General features: G+C 37.2%; 1 protein-coding gene across 4 annotated transcripts in view; it reads left to right on the top strand.

The window, feature by feature from the left end:
• IFTAP (intraflagellar transport associated protein) overlaps positions 1-19,467 on the top strand; it is a 40,256-nt gene extending 20,789 nt beyond the window's left edge. For 3 of the 4 annotated variants that reach the window (XM_057373965.1, XM_057373967.1, XM_057373966.1), the window contains 5 exons: positions 2,129-2,286; positions 3,839-3,910; positions 4,862-4,916; positions 11,229-11,359; positions 17,865-19,467. In XM_057373965.1, the coding sequence (XP_057229948.1) occupies positions 2,129-2,286; positions 3,839-3,910; positions 4,862-4,916; positions 11,229-11,359; positions 17,865-18,029 (581 nt within the window). In that variant the 3' untranslated portion in view covers positions 18,030-19,467. The remainder of the gene's footprint in view (positions 1-2,128; positions 2,287-3,838; positions 3,911-4,861; positions 4,917-11,228; positions 11,360-17,864) is intronic. The other variant, XM_057373964.1, reaches the window with a different exon arrangement.
• Positions 19,468-20,102: the final 635 nt, after the last annotated feature.

A 20,102-nucleotide genomic window follows, 5' to 3' on the forward strand; every position in this document is an offset into this window, starting at 1 on the left:
CASTTACTGCTTCAAGRGAGMCAATTAYATGATGCATGCATTGGGAGACTATAGGTGTTARTAGTTACTTTGAGCTGAAGTTGGCTGGTCCTGAGGGACTGTGCTCAAGGCTGACAACATAATGTTAAAATCAGCTATCCCCCTTTAATTTATATGGCATGGCCTCATTATGCACATGGTTGCATAGTTGATGTTCTATCCACAGAATTGCCTTAAATAATTGCTTTGGGTTGCTTAGACATTTTTCTTCAAAATTTTTCTTTGCATGCAGTCATGAATCTGGTATCACATTGAAGTGGTGAACGTTTTCATCAAATGTAATGTTTAATATTCTCTAACCCAATAACTCTGCAATGGTCTTAGCTAGAAAAATGTTTCTGTCAAAGGTTTATGACTGATCTCTTAGGAAAAGGGATAGTGCTTCTAAGCTGTAGTCTGGGGTTGGTAAATGGCACATAAATACTCTGAAAGCACTTGCTTTCTTACTATCTTATTTAATCTGTCTAGCTTTTAAGCAGTGACAATAGCTCAGGTGTCCAGAAAATATATAACCTAATAACGCAAGTTTGTCAGCTCATATGTACCAACTAATTATAACTGCCCAACTATGTGTCGTAGGTCTTTTGATGCTAAAAGTGATACTGTTTTCTTTGGAGAATTCAGAACCTATATTTTTGAGAAGGATGATCTGATTTATATCCCAGAGGAATGATCACAGTGGTATACAAGATAAGCATGGGCCAGTGCGGGAATATCATGTTTATTCAGACTCTGTTGGCTGCATGAATTGTGCTTCTGGTCATTCCAGTGATGATTTCTATTGTCTCTCAGTTGGTCTGGCTAAGAAAAGTGTATGGTTTCCAGAATAGTTTTATGACTTCTCTTACATGAATGCTCATGATGTGCACAGGGAGGATGTCCTCAGGCCCTGTTGTACACCATAGGTCTGCAGATGTTTGGCTGCATAATTTGCCAATACCCATTTACCCCAAAATACATCAATATTCTSTCTTTAAGATAAAACTTGCCCATTCTTAGTATAAAACAGGACACTCACCCTGTTTTATTACTACAGTAAAAAAAGATAACATTTTTTTGAGCTGACCATCTASTTCTTCCTGTAAAGTAGGGTCACAATAAAATTACCCGCAAATAGTGGGTGACCATTTTACCAATCAGGAACTTAAAAGATGGTTTCATGTCTAATACCGCTTCATTTCCATGGCTTAAAAAGTATGTTGGAAAAAATTATGACTGATACGTACTGCTGTATCCAAATACTGTTCTAGGAAAGTACTTGTTAAAARAGCAGGGAGAAGCAAGATGTTACAGAGACCTGGGATTTAGAAATTATTCARAGGATCCATCTGTCATCTGAGCCTTAAAACCTGTTTGCTAGATTTCTCTGGTGTGGTGTGGTTTGCTTTCTATGAACCCTGATGCTTGTAAGTGGGGACCTCAGGTTATACCCACACTACCAGCCCTTTATGTGTGTCGTAGTAACTGCAAGCACAGAGCTGTCCCAGGGGATTAATAATTCTTTGCTGTATGGCTCAATGTAGTAACCCCAAAGGCATCATTAAAACTCTCCACAAGAATTACTTAAATGCTTATAATACATAATTATGTTTTAGAAATGCAGTGCGGTGTTTCTTATTGTTGCAAAGTAAATTTTACAAACACCAAAAAGCTTCATTAAATGAGCATTTATTTTTCATTAAGAACATGTGGTGTGCAGTTCATTTTAATTGATTGTCCTATAGCTGCTCCATATTTGATAATGGAGYTATTTAAGTAAAAATTAATGTTTTTTTATTTTGGCCTTGATTACTGTATTTTTTGCTAGGTTGAACGAAGAAATCCCAACTATTCAGCATAGGTTTGAAAATCCATACTTGCATGCACATAGTTGCCTATTATCAGCTTCTAAATCCACACTGTACTATTCAGATTTGAGCTGATGGTCATCTGGCTGTGTCCTAATTCTGCTTTGTGCCCCATGGATCTGGCTGGTAGGATAGTCAGAAGCACCTGCAGTTTTCCTAACCTTGCTCTTGCTGTCTAAGGAGTTGTTAAATGTCTTGGATAGTGCATTACGTTATCTGATCTGGTGTGATTCTCCTTGCAGAGAAAGAGGAGAAGAAAATTCAGGAAAGTGAAGTGGACTCCTTAAGTAAAACGTTTCCTACTTCTGAATTACCAAACAGAAACAAACAGGATGGCTCACCCAAAAGAAGGAATGAAATGTGGATGTCATTTCCACCACAGAAGCCAAATGAGAATGAGGTAATGCGTTAACATTTGTCCATGTGGACAAGCACCACATTCAAACAGATGAAAATATGGACAGATACATTGTCCAAATGTTAAAGGCTAGTGGTATTTATCCTATTTGAGGCAAATATTTAAAATGCTACCTAAGTGTTAARTGCTTAGAGAGGCACCTGCAGGGATCATGTTTGGCAGTGGCATTTGCCCTGCTGAAGAGCTGCCATAATCTGACTRACAAATAAGGCACCCTGCAATGAGCTGTGTAATGCTTTCACTGGAGACTGCAGTTAGTGGTAGAGGTTGGCAAAAAGAAAAAAAATATCCTGAGTGTATGGATACCAACATGGACAAATTTATTTTATTTTTTGTAGATTTTAGGAAGTACAGAGCTTTGTATTGCAGAAGGTAGGTTACTGCCTGAAGYAAGCAGTAGGCAGGTCAGGGGCATTTTTGATCTTCTGAAACACAGGAGATTAGGAATTTCATATGCAGGTACAAAAAACAACAGACATCATCTTGAGGGAGTGAGATGGAAATCTGAGTCAACTTGTTAAGAACTTACGCCTTCCTGCCTGAATAACAAATAATTAAGTTATGATCTAGTCTGTACTCAAAATTTCCCTTCAYTAAACTTTCATTAAAAAGAAGTAGCAGGTACTTTTGTGAAATACACAGTTACACACTGCAGTGCCTTCAAATGATAGGCCTGCCAGGCCTCAAAGCACGAGCTCCATTTTCCTTCCTACTAGGACATGTCTTTGAGGTAGAATCAAGCAAGGCTTTAAAAACAATTACATTCTGTCAGTTGTTTGTGTAATAATAATGACAATAATATTTTGGCATTTTTTCATAAAAAGCTTTGTTTTCTCATTGGTGTAATTTGTCTTGGTGTCTCTTTAGCCACATTGAATTGTCTTTCTGCCACATAAAGCAATATACAACTTCCATTATCCTTGATGTAATTGGAACATCCATAATTCTTTATGTATGTCTTTGTTTCTAAAGAAGAAAAAGCTTCAGACATGGCACATTTTTGTCACATTATCAGTTTAAGAAACAAATAGAGTAATAGTAGAATGCATCAGAAAAACTCTAGTGTAGTGGCAGGAAGAGGTCATAATGCACTAAGTTGAACTCTGTAACCTTTAAGCCTGCCCTGAGAAAGGAAAGAGGGAAAAAAACTGTTATTGAAAACAGTGCCGCTGTTCTAAATGCTGCTTTTAAGGCATGCTATGATTACTTGTGGTGTTGTTCCAATTGATTCMGTCTGGTCCTGTGTAGGTTTTCAGAGAATTCCCTGCATCTGTTCTATTTTCAGGAACATTCCATTCACTTCTTAWAAGTTTTTATATACAGTGTATATGAAGCTGTTTGAACACAATCCTGAGTAATGTGTTCTAGGAGACCCTGCTTGAGCAGGGAGAGTGGACAAGGTGACTTGCARTGGTYMCTTCCAACCTTACCCATTCTGTGATTCTGTGAACTGTATGTATAAATMAGTAGGAGCTTTGATTGTGATTTTGATTCTGTTTCATGCATTTAAGTATTTCTGCCCGTCTGTTTACAGACAGTGATGAGTGAGAGCTGGACAGCTGGTGTCTCTGATGGAAATAATCCCAGCTTGTCTGAAAGAGTGAAGGTGGGKTTTTCTTTTGATTTTCTTCAAAGTTGGGATTATGAGCAGAACATGACTGATTTTTGCTGTATTAACTACAAATTACTTGCAATTTGTTGAGGTATTTCTGTGATGATGTTTCCCATCTTTGGGGAAGAAGAATGAGAGCAGTCCAAAATTTTTTCTAATGTTAGTTAGCATGTACTTTTAAGTGTAAATGTTACGTAAGTCTTGATGTTTTCAAACCAGGTTGGAAAAAAATTATCTAAGCTTCTTTAATTGCTTCATGGAAACACAGAAGACAACCCAGGGCATGTAAATCTTCCATGGTAACACTATTTGCAGATAGGCTGGGAGAAACCTTTCACTCTCACCCTGTGCATCTATTCAGAGTGATACCTGAAATGAGAAATGTCTTTGGGTGCATTTTACGTAGTTTAGATTGTTCAAGGGACATTAGTCTAAGAAAACAGTAGATCAAAGCCCCAGATGAAATACTAGAAATGTAATAATTCCTAGTTTTTTAACTTCCTAATCAATTAATCATTAGTGTAAAAACAGAAGAATCAAGCTCTAGTTTGCGTACAGCATGTTCTGTCTTCATGCCATAATGAAATGAGCTTGCAGAATTGCACAGTAGTTTATCATGTATCATTTTCCTATGAAAATATTTTACTTCTCCATCTTCACACTAAGTTCCTGAAAAAGTTATTGTACAGCTTGAGCTTCCTTCCCATCACTTAAGTAGATGTGCAGCAATTTTGGCAGTAATTCTTTGCCTGTACCTAGAAGTATTTCCTTTGGGTTACACATTTTAAAGAAAAATCTTTAAAAATGCTTTCTTGGAAAAATGCAGAGGAAAATGAAGAAGATGAAGCAGACCATTTAGTGCATTTTTGCTTTGTTCTAGATAGTACTATAAGGAATGGAATTTATATAGTCTAATCAGTTTTCCAATTTGGGTTTTTATGGCAGATGGACAAGTACTTAAASTTGGAAGATGTAGACACAGATGAAGAGACATGCACTGGTACGTTTCCCCCTTTCATATTCACCGTCATTTTTTGTCTTTGAGTGCAAGTGTGTGAACATTGATTACAGAGCTGTTTCTCCYCTATCAGAGATGATCTTCCTCTGTTCTTGTATTGCTAGAAAATCCCCCACATTGCCCCAATTCCCCCAAATGAAGTACTAATTTTCTCACTCTAAGAAGTAGTGAAATAATAAATTAAAAGGAATATTTACTGTATTGTGTCCTGGTGACCAGTTATTTTCCTTCAAGCTTTTCTAGAAGTGCAGAGCACTTCTTGTTAACAACATCTCTCCCTTTTTCTACATTTCTATTCTGTATTGAAATTACATTGATTTCTTTGATTACTTGATACAAAAGTTTTTTCACCAAGTAACATGGGTGCTAAGAGACAGTTCTGTAAAGTGGAAATATTTAATGAAAATGCTGTCCCTATCTATTAAAACAATTTTATCTTGGGCTTAAAGTAGATGAGAGTAATTTTAAATTCACTGTGAACTTCTTTAAGAATTCCTATTATGAGCATTTTGAGTTATGTTGAACTGTTCTGTCCATCTATAATAATTTTAACTCTCCCCCTTCCAAAAAGTAAATGGAATACTAATGTCTATAGTTATTTGTCTGTCATAGGTCATTGTGTGGTCTTTATAGCAACCAGAATTGACGACCTTTTATCATTTAAATTCATTTAAATTCATTTTCCTCATCTGTACCTGTGACTGTACAAGGAAATCAAGCCACATAGCTTGAGGTCACAGACAGAAGCTTTGATGATTTGTTTCTTAGTTATTGCCACTTGATTGGTGTCTCTACTCTAACAGTAAAGATTTGATTAGTCTTTCCTTTCTGTATATCCCAAATTCCGGTGAAGTCCGGGGCTTAGAGACTTCCAGTATCTCGCAAGAAAACAATAAACCAASAAAAGTCAGGTTTACAGTAAATATTCTTTCTCCAGCCTAGGCAATTTCAGAAAAGAGGTAGTAAAAGAGCAGTCTCAGATCAGGTACAGATATCATAGATTTATTTTGATTGCAGTGTTCATATGTGCCCATTTTTTCCTTTGTAGGGCATTGTTCTATATTTATGTCTTAAATTCCGGTAATATCTATTAAAAAACCCCTGGAGCTTACTGATGGAAGCATAATCCCACATTTCACTTGTATCACAGTGAAATGAGAAATGCCTATATCTAGCTCATGAACGTATTGTTAGATATCTCTAGTTCCAAACAGGCCACAAGTTGGTTGATGACAATTAAACACAATGCTAAAATATCAAGTAAAACAGAGAGGGAAAAGAGCTCTGCTTAAACTTGAGGATAACTGGCTGCATTTAGCACTGTGACAGGCCTTGCCTCTCTCCAGYGTTCAGGTAATTTCTGTGTGTTTGTGTGTGTCCAAGAGTAAATGTTAATCRCATACATGGGGAAAGCCCTGGTAAAACACACTTGATTTGAGGCAGACTCGCCTCAGTGCCGAATAAGGCTGTATCAACAATGCTTGCTAATAAAATTAAGCTTTTAGGTTGTATTTTATAACACTGAAACACAGCCTAGCCAGAAAGTAATTGTTCCTTCTAAGTGCAGTAAGAAAAGTGAACAACATCCAGATTTAGATCTGGGAAACCCACAGCCTGGGTCTTTCTCAGGGYTTCTGTGGTGAAGATAGTTGTTGAGTCAGGCTAAAAAATTTCCCCTTGGCTCCTAATTGCAGAAATTAGCACTGTTTGATAGTTGTCTTACATGTCTAAGTCCCCTTTATGGCTTCATCATAAGAGAGATAAAACCTTAGTCCTGTAGAAACCATAGCAACACAATACAATTTAAAATATAGAATTATGTCACTTCTATTGTTTGTAATGATAAAGTAATCTGGAATAATATCACTAGTGAATACCTTAATAAAGGATTAATCCTGAAGAAGTCCAGTTAGTTCTAATTGAGGCAACTTTTGGCATGAATTAGAAAGACATTCTGTTGTTGACCTTTTTAAATGCTGCAACCTTTTGTCAGAACCAGTGATTGATATAAGACTTCATATTGTTAAAACAAGCTGAAAAATATCATAGCTTACTTTACCCAGCAAAAAATATCATACCTTGCTGGTATAATTGCAACAAGCCTTTATCTCTCCTTGTTATTGGCAGCAGTTCAGTATCTCTGTGCTTCACTTACCTTTAAAGGGCAGATCAGTTAGCTGACTTAGCACCTGTACATTAATACAATATCCACACTTAAGGGCACCTGGCTCAAAGCTGACAGTATGAAAAGCATGATAGAAAATAGGTGTTAAAAAATCCCATCTAACCAGTGCTGTTTGGCAGATGTCCTGGAAGAGCCATTCTAGTGTTTTTGTTTGTTTGGTTTGGTTTGGTTTTTATTTTGTTTTGTTCATTTGTTTTTGTTGTTTTGTTGGTTTTTTTTTGTTGCTGTTTTATTTGTGGGGTTTTTTTCTTTTTTTTTTCTTGTTTTTATTTTCCAATTTATCTTGCAAAGTTCAATGTCTTTTAATGTATTAATAAATGTGACTGCTTCTTACAAGTTAGAAAAGCAACCTACAGATTTGGCCAGTATGCAAATTCATTGTGGCTGTTTTTGTTTGACAGCACTGGGCTGAAAGCTTGAAACAAGAGCAATGCTTTCCATTGTAAGACTTTGGCACAGTAAACCATGATTGGCAGAGTAAAATTGCTGCCCTAAACCATAGCTTTAATGCATCGTGTAGAGACAGCATAGCTGTGGTGTACAGCCTAATCACTCTTTCTCCCTGAATTTAATCTCTAACTGTAAGTAGCTTAAGGCAACAATAGAGATGATCAGGTTTTCTCCAGGGATAGATGGGGCTTGCCTAGTGCCTGTGTTTTGGCAACAGAATTCCTTTCCAGGGCTGGTTACAAATTTCTTGCTGCAGGCTTGAGGGATAGCRGTATAATAATACGTAATATTTCAATAAAGTCTAAAATATGTAAAAAGAATGTCTGGAGATCTTGAGTGTGCTATTGTTTAAATACAAGGGAAAATTAAAACAGGACTAACTGAATGTGTGGGAGAGGCTGCATAGGCAAGGATATAACARTCTCACCCTAATCCAGTTCGGAGCACTGAGGTACTGCAAACTTGTCTTTTCAAGGTTCCAGTTGTCTGTAACCCCGCAGAGRCTGAGGAGAACCCAATTGACTCAGTTACTTTGAAGCTGAGGCCAAGCATAACTGCTGATTATTTAAATAATTCTTCAGGCAAATTATATCAACATTTGTTACTTTTCATAATCTGTGCCTTCCCATTTATATTTTGAACCTGTGCTTACATCCAGAAAAATCAGGTTAAGGAAGAGGATTCACACTTAAATGAGGTGGATTTTTTAAAGTATGGGGCTCCCCCCAGCTGGTGAATCCCTTTCTTGTTTTTCTTCTCCAGTCTTTGCAATCCATTTAACATGCCTTGAGATGATTTCACACTAGGCAGCTCTTTGGGACTAACAGCCTGAAGCATGAGAATTAGAGGAGACTGCAAAATTTAGCTTTTAAGCTTTTTCGTTATCACTCTCTTCTCAGCTCCCCATCAACAGCATTTTTGTAAAATGTAGTGTCTGAAAGTGGGAAAACCTGTGTCAGTGTATATATAGCTGTCAGTGTATATATAGCTGGGCATCGTTTGGCTACAGTAAAGTTACAGACAAAACTTTGAACTTCTTTGCTCTTAAAAGTTAAAAGCAGACTTGTGCCAGAAGACTTTCTTCTATACTCATAATTGATGTCAATGGTACACAATATGCAAAAAACTCCAACTCAGCTGTGTTGACAGATTTTGTAATCACTTTCTGGGATGTGGTAGTGAGGGACTAAAGAGAATTGTTCAGTTTTCAAATTGCTGTCATTAAAGTATGCAGGAYTTGAGTATAATCATCAGCCATATCATCCAGGGAGTTGATTCTTCATGGTATGAGGGTTGCATTTCAAAATGTCTTCTCAGTTTTTTTGGTATCGCTGCCTRTTCAGTTATCTCTATATATGGTGCCGTTGGCAGTATCCAAGGCTTTCCTGTTGCTAATTAATCACCTCCACAGAGAACATAATTAGCAGCTTAATTAGGATCATCATCCAGTAGTGCTGTAGCAGCAGCCTAAACAAGCTGTGAGGTACTGGCTAGAACTTACAATAGCCTGGAGTTCCTTTGGGTGCTCCCACTGAGAAGGARGACTGTCAAAACTCTCTAATTTTGCTCTCTGAAGGGGTTTCTTTATTAAACATTATCAGGGAAAGCAGCRTTTACCAATTAGACTTTCATATGTTGTCACACAGCCAGGATACAGAGAGACAAAGCTCATTTCTGGCATGTCTACTGGCAAACAAAGGTTGATTACATTCTTATGGGGTGATTGAAGGGAATTTGAAACATTGTTTGCATTACTAACAAGCCTTAAAAAGTGGAATTGACATTCTGAGTATGACAAGCACTTCTTGCTAAAAGCAAAAATAAATTTCCTTCTGTTGTCCTAATTCTTAAGAGTTATGTTTCTGGACCATTGCCAGGCTGTTGCATAACAGTGCTTCCTCCACATCTTCTCTCTSCAGATTGGTCTGTTGAGGGGGAGAAGCTCTTAGTACAGAAATAATCAGTGTTTGTACCAGTAGGTGATAAAAACCTCTTGATGTCCAGACATTCCTTACTTTGGTAAGGGTATAGGTTCAGGTTGCAAGTTTGAAATAATGGTGAAAGATGCTGTTGTCTTTAAAAGAGCATTCACATCTTCCTCCTATCCTACAAATGCTTTTGACCCAAATTATGAAAAAAAACAGCTGGAGAGCATGTGAAGACATAGCCTAGATACCTGTGCTGTCCTTTTCAGAAAGCTCTCTCCTGTAACTGATGCAAAATCAACCATCTCCAGATGGCTGGAGATGGACTTAAGCAACCAAGAGAATGAGGKTGAAAACAGCCCCTCTTATATGTTATGAGTCATGAACCAAGCAACAAAACTCCAGAAGTAAAGTGCCCAAGGGAGGTAATTCAACTCTTTTTAAAAGAACATTCTACTTTGCAATTCGAAACCCTGCTGGCTTGTAACTAGTACACTATTCCCAGAAGAAAACTAAATTAAGAATTTGGTCATGGATTTTTTACAAAGACCAAGCTAGGAAATCTTTATTTTCAAATGTAGATTCACAGGAGAATGAGAGGTCCATGACTCCTTTACTGTGGTAAAATCATGCAGGTAGAGATAAATAGCCACTTCATCCTTTTCRCCCTGGATCTATGCACTCTCTTGTTGCTTCCATTAACTAACATTTAAGCAATGCTTTGAAAATTTATTCTGAGATTACAAGAGAAATGTAAATGTAGTATAAAACTGTAAAGAAACTTGTGTATCAGCTGAAAAAATAGTAGGTCGATTTACATAATCCTTTGACTAAATTGCAAGACATATGGTCCCCTTAAGTTCTTTCATAAAAACATTACTGAGACAAGATGGACACATCTGTGCTGTAGCAGAGCTGAGATTGATTCATGTTAGAAGATATATCTAAACCTAAGGCATATCCTTCTGATCTGTCACAGAATGCAAACCTACTGGTCCTGGTATGAATGTTTTGCTCAAGTTCATAAAGGAAAAGTGATTCAGAAAATCTGTGCATTTGTGAACTGTGGAACAAATCCTGCCCGTATGGAATGGTTACATGTCACTCCATCGCAGATATGGGGAAGTCCTCCCGAGTACCTCTTTTTGGAAAGCTYAGGGAGAAACAAACGTCTATGAAATACCCTTACAAAAGAGAGTCATCTGGCACTGTAATGGGGAATATTAGTACTTCCACCAGGTATTTTTACTTGATGTTTTCAGTCATATTAAGATGCTTTGCAATGATTCTTTATGCCCAATGTACAGGTGGTGAAGCTCTAGCAAAAGATAAATGAATGAGCCTGCTCAGCTCATCAGTGTCAGACAAGGTATTTCATAACTTCTACTGCAGACATCTCTGCTGAGCGCTTTCCATCTATGTTCAGAAAGAAAGGAATGTAATTCCAGGTGCTCTCTGAGTTTAAGAGCATCTACATCCAAATTTTAATTCAGCACTCTTAAAAAAGAAGAGCTGCTTGTCTGTGTTCAGCCCAGTTTGATTTTTCCTTAATACAGTGTTACTATCTAGTTAAATCAGGACTCCATGGATGTGTTTTAATGATAGCTTATGCAACAATAAGTACATCACATTTGGCTAACAGGCTACTGCCCATGTCTGAGCACTTCAGGATTTTAACAGGATTTTGCTAATATGTRCATCAAGTGGAAGGTTAATGTTGACTCTTTCATTCAGCAGGGTCATTAGTTCTCCCAGGAGAAGTGGAAGAGACAGTGACTTKCTGTACACCCTTCTTGGATAAGCCTACTCAGCCGAAATTCAGAACCTTGTCAGTTCCCCAGCCATCAGATGGCAAAGCACAAGAGGTATGAGATCAGATGCATTCATTCAAACTTTGGGGGTTTGGGGTATTTTTTTTCCTATTGACTTCTAATGTTMTTTCTGCAAGAACAGAGGGATATAGATGGAGTATGTAGAACTGCTGTGAGTTAACAAGCCACATTATAAATTTTTAAATGAATAATGAATTCTTAAATAYGTTAAGAATTGAAATAAACACTCTATTTTATCTTACACACTGCTACTATATAATCCAACATTTTCAAAATGTGTACTGCAATACTTCAAATGGTATGTGGGCTTTTTAATATTTAATATGTGTAACTCACAGAATATTCAAGTATGCTCTTGCACTTTTCAGCCTTTTAACAATCCTTTCTTAGGTAGAATGATGGACCATTTAATTTTCCAGTGATCTTACGATCTTATGGCATACACATTTGCTTAATATGGGAGCCATTTTCTGTAGCAGGGAGGTAGTGAATGATCCCTTTAACAKTACACTTAAAAGAAAAAAGGGCTTTTAGATTATAGTGTGGTCAGAATAAAGATCTGGTCCCTTGGAACTGAGTAGTAGCAAGATGCTGCTGAGAAACTGCACTGTCAAGGCCTGGTGGAGAGGTTTGCTTTATGGACTCTGAGCCTTTTAATCAGACACAGTCAATGCAAGCTCTAATTTAGAATTGCTGTCTTCCTTCAGAATTTCAGTTCTTTTCAAACTGCAACAGAAGGTGTGGATTGCTCACAGGCTTATTTTAAGCCATTAAGCTTCCTATCCAAATAGTCATCGTGAGCATTAACTTTTGGGGATGTTTCTATKGCAGAGAATTCTTCACTGCTCTTTTCCCCTGCCTGATCATTGCAATAGAAGCTGAAGATAGCTTCCAGCTAAAGTGGGCCAGTTTTGGCAGTTTCATATGCTTATCGATGTTCCCATGAGGCTTAAATCAAGTTTATAAATGACGCGTGACCAATGAAGGTTTGGTGTTATAGCACTGCATATGGTGCCTCCTTTCCTGGGCTCAATTGTGTTTAGTTCMTTGTAATAAACTTTACTAGAAGGAGCAAGTCTGCTTTGGGAAAAAGTAGATGTTCTAAAATGACCTTTCAAGCTTTAATACCCACCATTCTGTGAATAAAAATACTCACTCTTTTCCCGAAGGATTGACATAATTCAGGGTTTTTGCCTTTAGATATAGCCATTGGACACAAAATAAAACTCAAAAAACTAGAATGAGGTTTTATAGCCTTCTCATTTCATAACTTCTGTATAAAACCAAAGAAGAAGGAGGGTTGTAGCAGCCTGCAGTGTTCATAAAGGACTGCATATGATTCTTTAAACTATAGTTCATGAAAAATAGATAAAGATCTGACTGCATGCAAAATTCATTTCCATTTGAGAGAAAGTTGGGTTATGAAAGAAACTGAGTATTATTACATTGGCTATGAGTTGCTGCATTTTTCAAGAAGAAAGACAATTTTCACAACCATTTGGTTTGTGCCAGGCTACTTAAAATGAAGGCAGTCTTCCCCCTAAATTATAAACATATTTTTGCCTTCATTTAGATAATATAACTGTGGCCTGATTTTTAGAACTGTCAAGACTGAACAGGTCCATTTTAAAATCCCTCAGTGCTTCAAATTGTCATTGCTTGGAAAATTAAGTCTTGCATTGCTTATGGCAAGACTAGTTTAGAAAAAGATTTTCCCTGGAGACATCTCTGCTTTAAAATGAGACTGTTCTCTGTCCATCAAAACAAATCTGTTAGGGAAGGGCAACAGAATGTGTCTGCCTAATTGGTTTTCTTAGAAAATGGAAGGCCATTCTGTATGAAAAATAGCAGGATGAGAAATGTCTATGCTATGGAAGCACTTGTGAGGCACTTGTGAGGGTAAATTGTGTATCACTCAACATATTGCTAGGGAAGTTTGAAAAAAGCAGCTCTGCTAAGACCCAGTTTATAATTTGGATAATTGTTAAAGAACAACTTGTCACCCTGAAAATGTTTTTCTGTCAAAAGGTGTTACGAAGTGGCTTAGTGAGTGACACAGCAAATTATTTGTGTTGTTCACCGGTTCTGCTTCATCTTTCTTTCCTCACTTTAGACATAAACATATTCCAGGATTTCAGTATCGACAGTGTGACATGACCTGCCACAGGCCACTGCAAATTGAACCAGCATTCATTGTATGTTTGAAGTACATTATTATAGAACATTTCCCTCCTGTATCCAGAAATTTATTTTCACCTGTATTTCTACTTAGTATATTCTTTCATAAAAGATATCATTGTAATTTTGTGTCTTAATGCCTGCTTCCTCACATCTTTATTTGTTCTTATTTCYCTCTCTGCATACACGAGTGCAGCTGAGGCATCATTTCCATCCATTCACTATAAACATGGATTCAAAGTGGGATTTATCTCACCTAACTTCTGCTTTAAATGTAGTTTAATTTAGTCTTCCAAGAGGAAGAGAAGCCACTCCAGAAAGTGATTCATCCCACTTGTAGTGGGCATTTGTTGTAAAATGTAGTATATCTCCATCCATAGGCTCTGGCTGGGCCATTTTTGGCTAATTGCCAGCCTYAGTCTAGAAACCTAATTTTTGAATGGCTGGGATTAGGAAAGAAGATTTCTACCCTTCTGTTCTCCTTTATTTGTCTGTAGTTTGAGCATTCAAAAAAAGTATTTAGCGTGTCTGTCATTTTATCTTAATCTGTGGCATGGCAGCATGTRTCACCTAAAATACAACTTCCATCGAGTTCCTTTGGTTTAAAGTTCTACTGATAGGCCTCAGCTGAGGTTTGTTTCTGCTACGTGCTGTGCATAAATGCAACAAGAACACAGAAGAACTTAGACAGGATTGACTAAATGAAAGAAGATGGAAGAGTTATATCTTCTCAGAGGCCAGTAAAGACACAGAGATTGAATGACTTGTCCAGAATGATGAAGCAGAAGTGGAAAATTGGTCAGGTTTATTGACTTCCAGTCCAGTGCCCTAAACTTCTTTTTCTCCCAAGAATATATGCACAGTATATATTAAGCTTCTATGAGATCATAGCATATATGCCTTCATCCCACATTTTTTTTATTTATTGTTAGTGAACTAGTAATATTTCCCTTGAGCATGGAATGAAATAATTGGTGAGTGTATGTGCATGCTTTACATAATTTGAACAAGTGAATCATAGAGTATCATAATTACACAGAAATACAAGTTTTAGAAGGACAGAGACAAGCTGTTCAGCTAAGTGTAACTCCAYACAGATTAATAAAAGAACTGAGTTGCAAATTATTAATAGATTTCTGAAAATGTCAACTTTAAGGTATTTTATTTACAATATTACTTTGTAAAAACATCTGTAGCAAAATACTGCAGTTATTAATAGAAATATTGCATTCTTTCCCTCCTTTAATTTGGACATGCAGGAACTGTAAATGAAAGTGATTTTTTCTTCACAGAGTAAATCACAGAAGCAATCTTAAGCAAACTGGCACTTTTCTAATAGAGCAGGATTCTATTCCCAGAGAGGWCTCAAAAAGATTTCAATTAGATGTTAAATTAGACACCTGAAATTCACATATTTCTCTCAGCTCCTTAGGCAAAAATAACAAGATAATAATTTGATCAGCTCAGAGGATTCAGTGTTCTATTGTAAAATGCCTTCCTTTTGACATAGAACAAAATTGCAGTTTGCACTATATAAATTTTAGATTGCTTGTCTTCATGGAACTTAGAAGTCAGTGGCTTCTTGGAAGAAGGAAAAAAGGAATCCCTAATGCTTTGAGTACTCATCTGAGAGAAGAAGCACACTGATAAATATGCAGTGTGAATAAACTTTTCAAATATGCAATGAGTAGGTAACAGAAAAATTGTTAACAGGGTGAAGTTGGGTATGTTTTATTTTGGCACCTTACTTCAGTTAGCATTTTGGGGTCAAGTTTTGTAAACAAAAGTTTTTCCAGTATTTTGCTGTATCTGCATAAAATGTTCCTGGAGTGATGTGAAGGCCAAGACAAGGTCACAGTGGATGTGTGTTGACAGAGAAAAATAGATTTRCTTTTGTAGAACCCCTATAAAGGCTTACTGTAGTTTGAACTCAGTTATAGATGTGGTTCATGGTTTAACCCTGGGCAGACATCAAGCCCTGCAGCTGCTTGCTTGCTCCCCACAGTGGGACTGGGAGAGAATCAGAAGGGTAAACTGGAAAACTCACGGGTCAAGATAAAGGCAGTTTAAAAGGGAAAGCAGAAAGCAGGAGCAGTGCACACAAGCAAAGCAAAGCAAGGAATGAATTCACKGCCTCCCACGGGCAGACAGGTGCTCAGCCATCCCCAGGAGAGCAGACCCCACCATGGCTAAGGGTGACCTGGGAAGACAAATGACATCACTCCAAACCCCCCTTTCTCCTTTGTCCCCCACTTTATATACTGATGATATATAATGTCATATGCCTGGAATATCCCTTTGGTCATTTGGGGTCACCTGTCCCAGCTCTATCTCCTCCCACCCTCCCATGCACCCTCAGCCTCTTCCCCAGTGTGSCTGTACAAAAAGCAGAAAGGGCCTTGGCTCTGTGTGAACCCTGCTCAGCAATAACAAAAACATGTATTATCAACCCTGTGTTCAGCACAAATCCAAAATACAGCTCCTTATCTGCCACTGTGAAGGGAATTAACTCTACCCCAGTCCAAACCAGCACAATGTTGTAAAAAATACTGTTACAACCAAAATAACTGAAAAATATTTGTGCCTTGCATTGTATTTTAGAAGTGTTTTGGAAKTCTGCAAATGAAAGACAGGTATTACAACCCTGGTTGCTGCTACCATTTGTTACCCAGTTGCTGGTTATCTTACTGACAAGGAATTCTAGGAGGCTCTGCCTGTGGAAAAATTGAAAATGAGCATGAATATGCTGGGGAAGTTGAGGAGTTGGCTTTATCTCTGTTGGGAATGAGGGCTTGTGTGCAGGCTTTGTGTCCTGTTAACATTTTTCAAATGTGCTATTTATAAAAGTTAATGATGGTTTACTTGGGATAGTCCGTGGGCTATAAATATAGCAAGAGAATCTTTGTGTGCAGAATGAATAGTGTTTTCTAGACCAATTCTATCTACAAAGTTTTTCYCATTTATAAATGCCCATGGTCTACAGGTCTGCATCCAGGATTAYCTGGATCCTCGAACATCTAATTAAGCCAATGTAAGCCAGATCCCTAGAAAACTGAGCAATACAGATGATTAATTAAATGATACAATCCCAGAAAAAAATATTTCCTGATTATTCATGCACATTACAGTTTATTAATAAAGGATGTAGATACTGCCCTGATGCTCTCTGCCATGTTTATCGAGTGCTCAGCTGCCAGAGAGGAATGCAGCTACCACTTCTCTGACTTATTAGATGTCATTAACTGTGTCAATGCTACTTCTTACAAAATGTCACATCGAATTGTGCTGGATACTGGCCTTCTAAACTAAGAAGTGATCATAAGATGCTGAGTGCTCTACCTGCTTTTCAGCAAATATGTGTATTCCTAATTTCAAATACATCGGTAGTCATGGGCTTCATGGAGGACTTGTCAGAAGCTAGAAAAAATTAGCATGTCTTTAAATRTTTTGCTGACATAGTGCTGAAGTATTTAAGTCTTTGAAACACATTTCTAGACATATAATATTAACTTCATAGKATAGGGAGCATTCCTAGACAGTTTTAGTAGTGAGGATGTGTCTCCTGTGTTGCCCTGTGTTGCCCTGGAATTCATTTTATGTAACTGCTTACCATAAACCTTTCATGTCGTGGCCCCCTGCAGTTTCTTATCAGCATGGAGCCTGCCACTGTTATTTGTTTCCATTATTTTATTTTATAGGCAGAGTGTTTATTCTAAGATATTTCAACCAGAAGCAATACAGAAATGCTATACAATATGTCAACAAAGCACATTTTGGCAGACACAGTAAGATTCTTATGCTCATCATGCAAGAAATGCAAACCAGCCAATTCCATCTCTGAGATGGGGAAAAAAATTATTGGAGTCTGAAAATTGATTATGTGTCATTGCTCATTGCAGGCCTTTCCTTCACTGAAAMTGTATTCTAGGAAGCATGATTAGTATCAGTATGCTGAAGCTTTATGTAATACTAACCCAAATTTTGAGGMTATGGAATCTGTCTTTGAAATTTAACATAGCTGCATATAACATGTCCATATCCCCACAGCCTTGCTGCTACAAGTGGCAGGAATATAATAGATGTGTGCAAGGGAGGTTTTTAGATTCCTTGCCTCTAGCAAAATTAGTTAATGATATTCATTCAGATACAGTACAGTACAAATGTGGGACATTAAATGGCTTAAATTAGGTCAAATTGAATAATTGAATTTATTCTTTTACTTAAAAAGAGCTTAATCAGCTGTGAGTGTTAGAGTCAGAAAAAATAGTTTAATTAAATATTAATTAGAAGTTTATATTTTGAGCTCCCTTATTATCACTTGCAGCAATATTATTTATGTATCTGTTTTTCCTCATTACAGCTACTGGGAGATGATGTTCAACCRTTTTCAATTGATGAAGAATTTGATTATGATAATGTGGCACTGACCCCTAAATTCTCTGAAGCTGAGCTGARGGCTCTTATAGAGTTGTCTGAAGAGAAGAAAACGGATACAAATATCAAATCAGCAGGAGCTGAAGACTGAGTCAAAGGTGCTCTGTACAGAGCTGTTGGAATGACTTTTTTTTGGGGTGAATATAGCTCCTCATTRTACCCTTATTTATTGTTCTTGTCTGCATGGCCAGTAAACCACGAGATCTGTTGTTTATTCTGCCGAGGTGCCTTGGAGCCTGTGTTGGCTCAGGATAGGTGAGCTGGAGTGACTTCTCCATAGGACCAAAACCAGCTGGTGGATTTCAGAATWGCATCCTGGCTACTCTTGGTTATTTCTGGTACTGACTTGGTTCCTATGTAGTATAAAGCTGGTCCTAAAGCTGCATTTTATCTTCTTCTTTCAGTAATGCAATTAAGAGCTTTTTTTGCAGCTGACAAATCAGTCTATGAATGCGTTCCTTTAAATGTATAGCATTACATGAGTGAATAAATCTGGGAATATTTCTTTTTTTTTCTGTCTTTTGAGTTACTTCAGTTCTGTGAAAAAAAAAAGTTCCTGTTTCTAACAAACTTTTTGTGTTGATCAAAACTGACATGGTACAACTCCTAAAATTAAAACAGTAACTGCTCAAAAAAATCTATCCCTTTCCACACAGAGGAAAAAATAGCAATCTCATCCATTAAAGAAATTGGCATCGGAAGGCTGTCAGATTTTACATTTTTTCACAGGAGATGATTCCAAATACCAGCTTGTAGCTTACATTCTGCGTCACAAAATACAGCAAACTGGAGTTGAGTAAAGGTCAGCTATATGGGTGGGAGAGAAGAGCGTGCATCTCTGGCACAAGGTAGTATGTTGTGTTTCTCCGAGGAGTTCCGAATCCTTTTTTTTTTTTCAGCTAACTGCAGAAGCTTTGCTGTTGAGGCTTGGTTTAACCTCACAAAGCTGTGTTGTTTTGTTGGTTGTTTTCTGGTATAGCTGCATTCACTAAAATTTACTGACCAACATTTTATCCTTGGCCTATCTCCATTATTTCTGAAGTGGGTGATTAGCGTGGTAAATATGACAAGAGTGCCTGAGCAGACTGACAAGACACCAAACCATTGATTTGTTTAAAGGCTGTGGATGAATTCTCTATGGCTGGTCGGCTACTTCATTGTTGGCAATTTACAAAAGCAAAGAAAGGTGTTCTGATGTTCCAAAGGAGATTTTCTGGATCAGTAATTTTGTAGACCATAATCATTCTCCACTGAAATCTAAATAGCGTTGGTTTTGAGGAATGKTATTTACCTCGATTAGGGGATATAATTTAAGAGTGAGATTTTTTTTAAAAAAAGGACTCTCACAAAAGATATTTAAGGAGACTGATACAAAATTAAAAATATGCTGTATCGAAAAACTGGTTTGTACAGAATCTTTCTGGTAGAGGTTAATGAAATTTTTTTTTTAACATGTACACTCAAAAATATGCCTGTGCTGTAGTTAAAATGTTTTTTTTTTTTTAATGTAATTGGCTGTGTAGCAGATTCTTCTGGGGTTTTTATAACTTTTTTAATTGTGGATTTGTTTGAATTCAATGTAGTATTTTGTTGGACCCAAGATATTTTAAATTAAGTGCTTTAACTCCAACTGGAATTTTCCAGTGAAACCTTCAGTAAAACATTTCTGAACAGATACAGTTATTRATTCATCTTCTTCTGAAAGACACAGATAATGTGTATAAATTGGAAGGATAAGAAGTTCTGGAAGAGCTCCATAGCAAATCTGGGAGAAAGAAATTGAGAAGTGCTGTACAATGATGGCAAGGTCAGCCTTTGAAAAAAGAARGGAGACAAGCTCATTAACATATGTATGTATAGCAAAGATAAAGTAAGGAAACCTTCTGTCTGAGAGACCTCTCTGTACAGAGTTTGCTGTCCTGCAGAGAAAGAATCAGCCATCAAGGTGAACTTCTGTGGCTTTGTGGAATAGTGAATTAGGTGTTTCTTGTATGCTATTCTTTTTAGAAAGGCATGAGTCACAAACTGTAGATCAGTCCTGTGGGAATCCTATTGCCAGTAGAGTCAATGAGGAAGCTTGTCTAGGGGTTTATAATATTCTTCAGGCCAAATSAGCTCTGGAATCTCTTAAGTGTATTTTCTATTCATTTCATTATCAATTTTT

This window comes from Malurus melanocephalus, unplaced genomic scaffold (assembly GCF_030028575.1).
Source record: "Malurus melanocephalus ecotype Western Australia unplaced genomic scaffold, MMel_1.1 scaffold_211, whole genome shotgun sequence".
Taxonomy (NCBI): Eukaryota; Metazoa; Chordata; class Aves; order Passeriformes; family Maluridae; genus Malurus; species Malurus melanocephalus.